Below are 12,465 nucleotides of genomic sequence, written 5' to 3'. Positions count from 1 at the left end.
ATCCGCTCCACCCTCCAGTGTCCAGCGTGAAAATACGAGGATCGACGTTTTCTCCTCCTCTTTAATCCTACCCGCCCCCAACACCGTTTATGAAACAAGTGTAAACACAATAAACATGATAAAAACTGTATGCAGTCAAATATTACATTTCCATTGTTAGTTGAAGTTTTCACTCCTTGACTTGAGCTTGGTTCTCACACTGATCATCGAGGTCCACCTCCCCCCACCACCTCCACCCGCAGCCCCCATCAGTCCCTTCCTTACTACTTGTTAGATACATAGCTCATTATGACTGTGCAAGTGGGATGATCTGATATCGTCGTGTTGGTGTTGTTCCCAGATCATCATGAAAATGTTGTTCCAGGTTCAACATTGCAAGTGACCAATCACATTGTTGTGACGTTATTCTTTTGCGCGCCAAGCCATTCCTGCATTTATGAAATTCCAATGTTGCAAGGACAATATCAATTCTGCTTAGCGTTTATTAAAGGGTTAGGGTTAGGATTAGGGTCAGGGTCCGTTGATCGGTGGACAGAGGCGGTTTCTCGCAGCGTAAGTACAGTTTTTTGTTTTACGGCGGTTTTTCCCGAAGTCCCAAAAGTATGACGTCACAACATTCTGATTGGTCACTTGCAATGTTGATCCTGGAACAACATTTAGTATGATGATCTGGGAACAACACCAACACGACGATATCAGATCGTGCGTGGAAGTGGATATGGAGCTGGACTGCGGCTTTTATGTAATACCATTTTAAACCACAAGATGGTGCGGCGAGTCACTGTAAAGCGAGGGAGGGGCTAAAGAGAATGAATTTCTCAGCATGCGTACTTGTGTGTATTTGTGCGTACTTGCGTTCTCGTGGACTTGCGACATCTCATCAGTCGCAGAACAAGTACTGTTCCAATTCAAAGTACACAGCAAGCTCCGCCCATTCTATCACGCATACATCAGTGGTGACTTGCGTGGACTTGGTGCAGCCAAATGTCCCAGAATGCATTTAATCCAAAACCCACATGGCAAAGGAGAGTGGCTAAAAAGTCTGAAATATGACTCTGTCTGACACAAAATAAACTTTTAAGATATTTTCAGGTGAGAACTTCTGACAGGTATGGCGTTATTTTTGTGCCTCTATTGTGAGCGCACATAAATAATTTTTGCAAGTACAAATGTTGTATTTTGAGGAAAAAATATTTTGAGTGAATAAAAGCTTAATTTGAGCGAACAAAATTTATTGCTGCAGGTCCGCAGACATCTGTGGACCTGCTTTGTGTCGCTCCCGCTCTCAACATCTCTGCTCCCTGCAAGCTCAACTCTTCCTGTACACCTTTATAAATGTGCCACAAAACCAACCAATCACAGACTTGGATGCAAAAATTGTGATTGACTCCAATCAGCTAGCTAGATACTGCATTCTGGAAACACTGTCCATAGTGTAGCTCAACCCATTTTCGGTTAGAATGTTTAATTATTTTATTTTAAAATATATAATTTTTTAAGACCATTATGGTTTAGTTTAAACCAAACCACTCCACTGGATTTAGCTACATTTTGGACAGTGTTTCCAGAATGGAGTAGCTAGAAAGCTGATTGGGGACCAAAACAGCCAATCACAATTTTTGCATCCAAGTCTTTCATTGGTTGTTAATGCTAATGTTTGGTTTATTTCAGTGTTTTATTTGTTCCCGTGCATTCTGTGTAACTGTATGAAGCCTAGTAGACAGGATGTAATTTTTTTATATCATGTGTAATTTCCATTGCAAATATTAATCACAGTTTTAAAAAAAGGGGGTGGATGGCGGCAAAAACTCTGGAGTTGTGATGTCATCAAGTACACTGCCGTTCCAATCGTAGAATGATTTTGTTGCATTCTTGGGAAGTCTGGACTCCCGTGTGAACCTACTAAATATGGAATAGCAAGAATGCAAGTACGGACTTGTGTTCTTGAGTACTGGGAAATGGCCAGTATAATATGTTACAGATGCTGCCCCTTGGTGGTCAAAGTTTCAGTCAGCGTCTGCAGAGGGTCACTGCGAAAAGCACCTTTAAGAAAGCAAACAACCTAGCAAGCAATCAGAAAGCAGGTTTTTGTGTCTTTTTAATCTAATCCAGCACTTTATTTTATTATTATTGTGCATATATTACTTATTTTCAATCTTCCTGGTTTTTACAAATTGATGGGTAGATGAATGGGGCTGTTTTTTTGTGTGAGTGGGAGTGGAGGGCTCCTACTCCTTTGCATATTTGATTATGTCATTCTGCTCATTATTATATTACACAGCTTATAGTAGTAGGTAGTCACTCCTTGGCTATCTGAGAAATCTGGAGCTGTTTCCTTGGACTTTCTGCTTTTGTGTGAGTGATGCTGAAACTGAACTTCTACAATTCCTCCCATTGCACAGGGTTCCCAGCATCTCTGCTCCAGCAGGCTGCAGGCAGAACAGGAGCTACAAAGACATCGGCTGACCTCATGCTAGTAGACTACCACAGTAAATTGGAGTAATATGACACCATGAGGCCTAAAGAGCATTGGACTTCCTCCCATGTGGATGAAAGTGAAATGGACACATTAAACAATGTCAGCTCATCCCTGGAATTAAAACCTATCCGCAGAGCGATGTTTTAGAAAAAAACAATCAAGGCGCTTTATATGGTAAAGTCAAGACCTACAATAAGACAGAGAAAACCCAACGATATGGGCCCTGATGAGCAAGACCTTTGGCCACAGTGGATCAGAACTTGATCCAGTCAGCCACTGATGGGCTTTGATCAGTGGTCATGACAATTTGCATATTAATGATCATAAAAAAGCCCATTTTCAGCAGGGGGGAGGAGACTTACTTATAATTACAGTCAGTAGCGGTTTTAGATATGGGCGACACGGGCGGTTGCCCGGGGCGGCATCGTGGTGGGGGGCGGCATCACGGGCATCGGCAAAAAAAATAATTTGCTCGTACTCATGCTGCCCCGACATCATGCCAGCGCATATTGGCAATGGCATAGGCACCAATCGGTTTTCTATCGCCCATTTGCTGGGAGTAAGGGCGCCCTCCGTTTGCGAGGTGCGCCTGCTGCTTGCGGCACAGGGAGGAGAGGGCGGGGCGGCGGGGATTCTCTGGCTGGCTGGAGCAGCAAAAATTACCAATTCGCAAAATAAAACAAAATAAAAACAAAACAACAAACACGAAAACACCAGACATCATGATACAGACTTATAATTTGCACCGATGTTTTTTCAAAATTCTATACGGGAAAAGTGAGCGCGAGAGCCCTCGGTGCGCCTGCTCGCTGCTGAAGTCAAAGTAAACTTTATTGTCATATCCGCTACATACAGTCCAGTATATAGAGAGACGAGACGACGAGGCTCCAGTTACAGCAGTGCAAGTAAACGAACAATAAATATTTAAGAGTAAAAAAATAAATATACACTTTAGGACTCGGGGTAAAGGGATCAATAACAATTTAAAATGTATATTTTATATTTTGTTGATTTAAAGTCTCACACACAACCCGTTTTTAAAGTTAAAAAAAAAGAGAAAAGAAGAGGAGTGTAGCGACTTCCACAGTCGCTAGAGGCCGGGGATTGAGCCTGCCTATTTGCCTGATGCGCTGTCAACTTTACGCAATAATGCCAGAGGTGGAATTGCTTGCTTGTTTATTAAAGTGCTTGAAAAGTTTACAGAGCAATGTGATCGGCTCGCGATTCAAACTCTTAAAACATCACAGGCTCTAATGCAACAAGGGGAAACTCGTTGTGCTGCGGTCAACAAAAACTACAGCTACCCAGCCCTGCTCTGTCAAAATCAAACCAGTGAAAGACAGACTGACAACGCCCTCTTAATGTCACCGCTAGCACCCACGTGACTCCCGTTACACATCACCATAGCAACCAAACAAATGAAAACCTGGTGATCATTAAAATTCAGTACATTTAATTATGGCTCCTACAAGGAGAAACGAGCAACAGATACAGGTAAGCAGATGTGTCACTGGATAATGGCAGGTCATGTATCCTAAAACATTAAGAATCAGAATACTTTCTTAATCCCTAAGGAAATTATGTGGGTTATGTTCCTCCAAGAAGAAATGGTAAAAATAGTAACAGTAACAGACTAAATTCCAAACAGCCGGAGAGGTGTTCGCCCAGGGCGCCAAACAGGCTAGGACCGCCACTGATTACAGTGGCCTGTGGCTTAAGTTGCAGGCTAATCTGTCGCGCGGCGGTGTCTGCGTGTCTGTGTGTGGTTTTTGGTTGTGCACAGTTAGACCTCAGCACATAAACATGGCGGCCTCGAAGCAGCAGCTTTGAAATACATGATTTTCATGTCAGCGGTTATTATTTACATCACAATAATATGTTTGTGAAAGCTGCTTTCTGGTGTGAAGGAAGCAGCCACAGGGGGCGTGGCCTGGTGTCACTGCTGCTGCCTTTGCTTACTCTGTAAAAATAAGAGTTTTTAGTTTTTACCTGGGTGGGTGCTGCCCACCTCTGTTTAGGTGTAGAGGTGGTGCTAGAGAAATTTTCTTAGGGTGGCAAAATCAAAGTCATTTCTTTACACATATGCAGGTGTTACATCCTGTAATATGCATTATATATGGTTAAAATGCAGTAAGTGCAAACATGTTTCTTATGAACATAGTCTGTAAATTTCTTACTTTCTGTAGCCCAGATAATTAAACATTTCAGTTAGATGTGAATTTTGATTTTATATACTGTATAGCCTTCATAATAAATAAGTATGCTGCCCAATAAGTTTAAAATCCAGAAGGCTACACAACATAACGTGGTTTGGTTAGAAATACAAGTCTAACTGAAGTTTCACACTCTTTTCTTACAAATAATCAAACTGTTATATGCTTAGATTTACAAAGAATGTCAGAAATCGCACTGTCATGTAACACTTTTCACCTATCATTTAAACCTATTTTTTCATGATTTACTGGGTTAACTCTCTGGGGTCCAGGATATAACTGCCCATTGTTGACTACAGTTTGATTTTACCTTTGTATTTCACCTTTAACAATATTTTTACCTTGTTTGCTATCATTCTCATGTGTCTGAAATTACAATTATTTTTTCATTGACAAACTGTAAACTGCTGACAAAATACTGACAAAAAACATCAAATCTGAGTAGAAAAAATGGAATTAATTAATTAAATAAATAAATATATAAATCATGAATTAAATGCCCATTCATTCCATCTAAAACATTTAATAAATTGTGTATTATTTATTTCCAATTTTAATTAATTAATGACACATTTAATGATTTATTTAATTAATTAAATATTTCATTTTAGAGCTTCATGTGATGTGCGTGTTTCGCAAACATAAATCAGAGTTAGATGAAGGACTGGTTCTGAGCTCCTTTTTTCCTACTTGCCCTTAAACGTCTCGTGAGCGTGCCCTCTGTGAGCGTGCTTTCGTCACTGTGCTGACGTCTGTGATTGGGTGACACAGCGACCCTCGGGGTTTCGATTGGTTGCGAAACGAAGCCGTGAAACGGGAAGCTGAAAAATACCGAGCCAAGCGAAGAGTTCGAGCCTGAGCTTCGGCCGCATTAACTGCGTTCTCCGAGCCCACAAACCCGCTCCCGCTTGCCCTGTCGTTTCGAGGCCGCCATGGGCTGCTTCTTCTCCAAGAAATCCAAGAGAAAGTCGCCGGAAAAAGAGGAACGGGCGCCGACCACAACCTCCGCCGAAACTGCGTCGACGGGCAACGCGGTTCCCCTTGGCAACAACAGCGAGGAGGCTCCGAAGCAGTACAGCTGGGACAAGCGAGAGAAGGTAAGCAGCACCGGGACACACCCACAGCCGGGCTTTAGCGCAGGTAGATCACACCTGGCAAAAGACGCCGGAAACAGCCCTCTCAGGTCACCGACATTTCTGTTCCTGTCGTTGTTCACAGCCAAAACAGCCAGATGTGAATGTGTGAATTTAAACGATACTTTATGTGTTACCTGTTACAGCCACAAACAATTAAAGACAGCAGCTCAAAGCTGAAAGCAGAATAATAAACTCAACAATTAAAAATGCAGAAGAAAAAAAGTTACACTTTAACTCAGTTTGTATGCATCTAAATTAAAAAAAGCCACATGATTTAAATAAATTTATCAAAAAATAACAATAAACTCTGTGTATGCTAAATAAAATGCCATACCATGGCCTTATAAAAGGAAAGTAACTCAAATTAAATGAGCAAAATAAAGAATAAGAAGTGTAATGTGCACAGGTCCAGCTGGAGCTCCACAGCTAAAAATGCAAATAACACAGTGAGATCAGCAAGTCATGACACAAAGCCCACAAATAAAAAGCTTCAATATATAAAAACGGCTCCATTATGTATACATATTTATTTAGGAGAAACCAGAATATGCAAGAGATGAATAAATACATCAGAATGTTGTTGAAAAAGCTCATTATAAATTTCCAGTTGCCTAGGTAACGCTCCGGGTCACATGTTAATCAACAATAATCTTTGCTCTCACTGGTAGTCTCCTTTTCTCTCCTCAAAATAGAGAAAGGTTTAATGCGTCCATCCTCGTGCAGAGTTTGTGGCATTCAGTTGCCAAGTCACTTCCTGTTAGGACGGAAGCAGTTACACACTAAAAATAGGAATAATCGGTACAAATAATGCTGCATTAAAAAAGTGTGGGCCTAGCACCGAACATCGTCACATGATCATCCTTATGATGTCGCATATCTGTCAGTCTCAGTGATGATAATAGTGACGTTATCTGCACTGACGGTGCTTTCGTGGGCTCCTGTTGTTGTGGAAACGTGTTTCCTGCTGTTCGCCAGCCAAAGATTCAGCTTCACGTGTTTACTGTGAGCCGAGCAGCGAGCTAAGACAGCAAGGCTCAGGCACCCCCACCCCTCCCTCCTGCAGCCGGTGTTATCTGATTATCAGATTTACTACCAAACGGCATGTGGTTCACGTGCACCCCGCTCACACATTAAAGCTGAGGTGTTACCCCACAGGAGGTCACACCTTTAAAAGTGACAACCAAAATATCCACCAACCATAAACCAGCTTCAGTTTGCTGCAGGCTCAGAGGGATGTGGAGTCAGAGCCACACATCTCAGACATCTGAACGTGTGGCAGGCTCGAGTTTTGGGACCGATGTTAACTAAAAACACATATTTGTGTAGATATATCAAACATGCATGCTTTAGAAGCTGATGAACCACTGTCGTGTCTGCACATCATGAACAGTTGAGCAAGGAGCCAGTTTTAGGTTGTGCATGCTGCTCTTTGTTAGCAGAAGCCTGCCGCAGAAACACATCATCGTTCTTTAGTTGAATATGACACAAATGCCAAAGATGACGCAGCATGAAATAAAGTAGTACTTCTGGTCCAGCTGATTCCCACACATCTGTTAGCAGGGTGTGCAGCGTTTAACTCTCAGACTTTGTTTTCGGATCTTTAATGGTCACAGAAGGGTTAAAAATTGTGTCTCTGTGCATCCGTAAGAGTGTGAACAGTGTTTGAATCCTCTGTTCTCTCTGCACAGGTGGACCCGAAGGACTACATGCTGACCGGCCTCAAAGACGTGACGGTGGGCCGTCTGCCCGGCAAACTGAACGGTCAGCAATTCGTCATCCAGGAGTGCGAGAACTGCAACATCTATGTGTTCGACCACTCGGCGACCATCACCATCGACGACTGCGTGAACTGCCGCATCGTTCTGGGACCCGCCAAAGGCAGCGTGTTTTTCAGGGACTGCAAAGACATCAAGTGTGTGGTGGCATGTCAGCAGTTCCGCACACGAGACTGTAAAAAGATGGAGGTGTTCCTGTGCTGTGCCACCCAGCCCATCATCGAGTCGTCCACTGGGATGAAGTTTGGCTGCTTCCAGTACTACTACCCCGAGCTTGCTTTCCACTTCAAGGATGCCGGGCTGAGCATCTTCAACAACAACTGGAGCAACATCCACGACTTCACGCCCGTGTCCGGGGAGACCAACTGGAGCCTGATGCCAGAGGATTCACCTGTTCTGGATTTCGTTCCGGCGCCAGACCCCGAGTCCGATTTCAAGTCAGTGCGAGTCTCCGCCGATCCCGCACGAAGCATCGTGCCACTGACAAAAGGTGGGAGGCGCAAGGACAGCGAGGAGTCCTGCCTCTTTGTCTTCTTCGCTGGAGAGTACACTACTGCAAACGCCCGCAAGCTCATCGACGAGGTGAGTCCATCACCAGCTCTGAATTGCAAAAAGTGAAGTTTACTTGTTAATGATGCAATCCTTTCAATCTCTCAAACACACAGGTGTGTCATACAGACAGCTCAGTACACTTTTTACTTCTGTTGGCGGCTTTATTTGATTTTAGATTATACAGTATTTAATAATGTACAACAGAATGTGTACAATAGAGTTGCTTAGCATGAATCACAGTTCAGTTCAGTGAACAGCTCATTTACAGCTCACCTCTCGGCTCTCTGTGACATCACACAGATCCAAGAGCAGAAAGCTGAGATAAATGGAGTGTTCTGAGCTTTTGGGCATCACGGATTGCTATTCATACACACTGAGCTGATTATTAGAACCTCTAGCTGTGGAAACTCGCCATCGGCACCTGTCCTCAGGTAGATGAAACGAGTTGCCGAAGGCCGTAAAACTGAGCAAACTAAGGCATGTACGATGAACCCGCTCGGTCACGCTCCTGACACCGACTTGCTTCCTCGTCTCAGAAATGTTTTTACTGCTCTGAATTCTTTCAGTTTTGGTTCTTGAGGTTGACAGCAAGGTGATGACTCAGTCCTCCATGCTCTGCTCGCTATGTTGAAACTTGTGTGACTCCAGCACTCAGGCATGGGGGACATGCTCTGAATCTGAGCATGCTCACTGACGGTTCTTTAAAGTGTCACTGTGAACTTTAACCTCTTTAACCTCTCTCCGATGTGGTCAGGTGACTGCTAAAGGCTTTGTGCTGATCCAGACGAAAGAAGTGTCGATGCGACCGGAAGACGTGAAGCGAGTGTTTCAGAGTGACGCGGATGACCTCACGGAGTGGATCACCAAAGGTATACTCACTCCTTCCTCACTGATCAGCTGATCAGGAGCTCTTTCGTACTGACCAGAGGGTGTGTGTCAGTCAGTGTGTGATATTTATAATCACGCTCTCATTCATTTATTACATATTTGGGGGACAGCAGGTAAAACACCTGAACAGGTACAGCCATTTAAATCAAGTTGTATTGTAACACTCCTGGTCATAGACTGTATATAAAAGATGGACTTCAGTGATGTCACCTGGTGGTTTTGGACTGCACATTTTAGCATTTAAAGGTTACTGTTTGTTTCTACAAGTGAACATATCATGTGAGAGGGTGGAGCTAATGCTTGTCATGGTTATCAGTCTGCATCCACAGACTGTACAAATGTATCAGTCAGACATAGATACCTGCTAATCAGTAACATCCAATCGAAATTCTGTAATTTCACTTAGCAAAGCCTTTTTGGACTCTCTGTCACTGGAGTGACCTCACAGCAACCATTTTATTGGTCCCATGATGGCAAATAAAAATGCTCCAAAAAGTTCCAACACCACAAACACGGTCCACAGGTCCAGTTCAGGTGAAGCTGTCCACCTGTCAGTCAAAGAGGCCACACACCTAACAATGCAGACAGGTGACTTATAAAAACAATTGTTGTGAAGGGGGAGGTTATGTTTGTATCAGGCTGACTCACAGGTGGAGAAGGGGCGGTGGTGCTGTCGGTGTCTTGAGGGTTTGACTGTTGTATTTTGCCTGAAGGCCCCGTCATTGCCCTTGAGATGAATGGGGACGGAGTTGTTGAAGCATGCAGGAACATTGCCAGTGAGGTGTTCAGCGGGACAAAGGTGAGCGCAGCACATTCCAGGCCTGATCCTTACGGCTTCACTCTGCGTTTTTGAAGATGTCACGTTCACACTGCTATTTCTTTGTCTTGCAGCTTTTTGTCTCCGACAACAAAAACACGTCGTCTCGAGACGTCGACAACTTCTTCAATTTCGCCGACATGCAGATGGGCTTGTAGGTGATGTGATGTCACGGTGACTCCGCCCTCCACGCCGTCCAGATCAGACTAAACTGATGGTCCTTCTGTCCTTAAAGAGTAGAGGAGGTGAAGGAGCGCGTGATGAGCTTGGGTCAGGAACCCCGCTGCACCTTCATCGCTCACAGCTGTGAATATTTATATCGCTCTGAATGTACTTGGTGATGTTGCTTCATTGTGAATGTAGCTCTGTGCTGAACCTGTAACCTGACTGTAGTTCAAGCTGCTGCACAAGGGACGCTCGCACTGCCTGAGAGAGCCAAGCCCTCTTTGTGTGTCTGATCAGGGTCTGTGTGTGTTTGAGTGTGTGAGGGAGAGTGTGTGAGGGAGAGTGTGTGAGGGAGTAAGAGTGTTTCACATGACAGACTCCTGTGTGTATCTGATGTATTGATGATTGTTAGGCCAAAGCTGGACTGATTAAGTGATCGCTGTGTGAACAATAGCTGTGTTTCTGATGTAGGCACTTCTGTGTGATTGTTTTTTAAAGAACAACATTTGTAATATTTGTTTTATACTCTGCTGATGTTTTTATATAGGAGCATGAATGGTTTCAATCCCGATGTTTAGTAAAAGATTCATTATGTGTGGCGTCTTTTGTACTCCGAGAATAAAACAACTTTGTTTCAGGCTGAGCTGACAGACTGGGTATCCTGATATGATCGATGATCATCTTGAGCCATCAGCACACACTCTGTGAAGTCAACTTTACACAAACACAGTGTCAGAGAGTGAATAAGGGAAGCTCCCTGCTTCCTCTTTCTGAGATCAACAACATGTTCAGGACGAGAATTAAAGGTCACAAAAAGTGTGTCAGGTTGTTTCTGATTAGGTCCCGTTAGGTGATCACAGGAAGGTCAGAAATGAGTGGGAGGTTATGATCATGCTTCTGTCCTCACTGACTCCAGTGTCCAGCGTTCTGGCTTAGTGTGGTGCGTTACTACTGCCTGACTGTGATGTAGGGACATCACCTGTGTTTGCACACCTTTTGTACCTGTGCTGCAGGTCTGTAGTCTGTTAAGTAATGTTATTATAAAAATCAGATTACAGGCTGAAAGATCTTGTTTTCAACCATTCTTTTCAGCATAAGTCTGCTTCTGCTGATGGAGGTCAGAGCTTAGAGCATGTTCTCTTTTTGTGTGTGTGTAAGTCTAAAGAGGTCAAAGGTCAGTGTAATACCATGCCTTGCTTCAATGACCATCTTCTTTTCCTGGACTTTATCAGTTCTGATGTGCTTCAGGGAGATTTCTGATGTCTGAAACTTTCTGCACATTCAAAACACACTCACTGGTCACTTTATTCGGTACACCTAGTACCAGGTTGGACAGTTGGTTGGGAAAATCCTAGAAACACTCACAGTCGCTGAGGTCACCTTTCTTCATTGTTTTGACACTCACTTTAAACTTCAGCAGCTCTTCTTTATCAGGTCTACATGCATAAATGCACTGAGCTGATAAGATACATGTGTTAAAGGGAAGATAAACAAGTGTAGCTAATGAAGTGGCCAGTGAGAATACATACATACACACGGATTAACTGTAAAGATTAACTGTAAAACCCGGAAAACCCTGACTGATGTGTCTGAGAGCAGAGAGGTTCAGTGAAGCTGGAGCGAGCGGAGGTGGTGAAGCTATGGCGCCCCCTAAAGGAGGGACAAGAAGGGCCGTGTCCTCAGCCCACTGCTGTTTAGTCTACTCACACAGATCCAGCACCAACCACATTGTAAAGTTTGGAGACAACACCACAGTGGTTGTTCTCATTACTAACAATAATGAGTTCACTTGAAGAAGCTTGAAGTGGTGTGCAGATTTCAGGAGGTCTGGCTAAGATCACCACGCAGACCTCACCATGAACGGTGCTGCTGTGGAGAGGGTCAGCAGTGTTCCTTGGTGTGCACTTAGCTGATGAGCCATTCTTCTACACTAACACCATAGCAGTCATCAAAAAAGCACAAAAACCACCCCCTCGGAAGATTCAGGAAAGCAGGACTCCCAACACCTCGCCTCACAGCGAGGTGTTTTCTGTTACACCTCTATAGAAATAGAGGTGTAACAGAAAACATTCTGATGCTAAGCTTCACATCCTGGTTTAGCAGCTGGAAGTCCCGTGAGAAGCGACAACCCAACAAGATCATAGGACTGCCAGTAGGATAGTAGATGGTGGATGAGTTTTTTGCACTGTGAGACTGATAAATGGACTGTGCCCCATCCCCACTCACACTGTAAGACCCACAAACCAGGGGCGGATCTAGAGAAATGTTCTTAGGCTAGCATGGAAATCAAATGGGGTGGCAAAATCAAAGCCTTTTTTAAAGACATAGGTCTTTAAAAAAGGTGTTACATATAGTTAAAATGATTCAAATGCAGTAAGTATACGTGTTTCAAATAAATATAGTATATCACTTCATTATTTTCTGTAGCCCGCCTAATTAA

General features: G+C 43.6%; 1 protein-coding gene across 1 annotated transcript; it reads left to right on the top strand.

The window, feature by feature from the left end:
* The first annotated feature begins 5,437 nt into the window (after window positions 1-5,437).
* On the top strand, window positions 5,438-10,668 carry rp2 (RP2 activator of ARL3 GTPase). Its single transcript, XM_005478775.4, has 5 exons — window positions 5,438-5,789; window positions 7,517-8,185; window positions 8,910-9,024; window positions 9,757-9,842; window positions 9,935-10,668. Exons 1-5 carry the CDS (start codon window positions 5,625-5,627, stop codon window positions 10,016-10,018), a joined length of 1,119 nt encoding a protein of 372 aa, XP_005478832.1. The 5' UTR covers window positions 5,438-5,624; the 3' UTR covers window positions 10,019-10,668.
* The last annotated feature ends 1,797 nt before the right edge of the window (window positions 10,669-12,465 follow it).

This window comes from Oreochromis niloticus, linkage group LG23 (genome assembly GCF_001858045.2).
Source record: "Oreochromis niloticus isolate F11D_XX linkage group LG23, O_niloticus_UMD_NMBU, whole genome shotgun sequence".
In the NCBI taxonomy this organism is placed as follows: domain Eukaryota; kingdom Metazoa; phylum Chordata; class Actinopteri; order Cichliformes; family Cichlidae; genus Oreochromis; species Oreochromis niloticus.
Note: the sequence above shows the minus strand (reverse complement) of the source record. Positions and strands in the feature narration are given on the sequence as shown.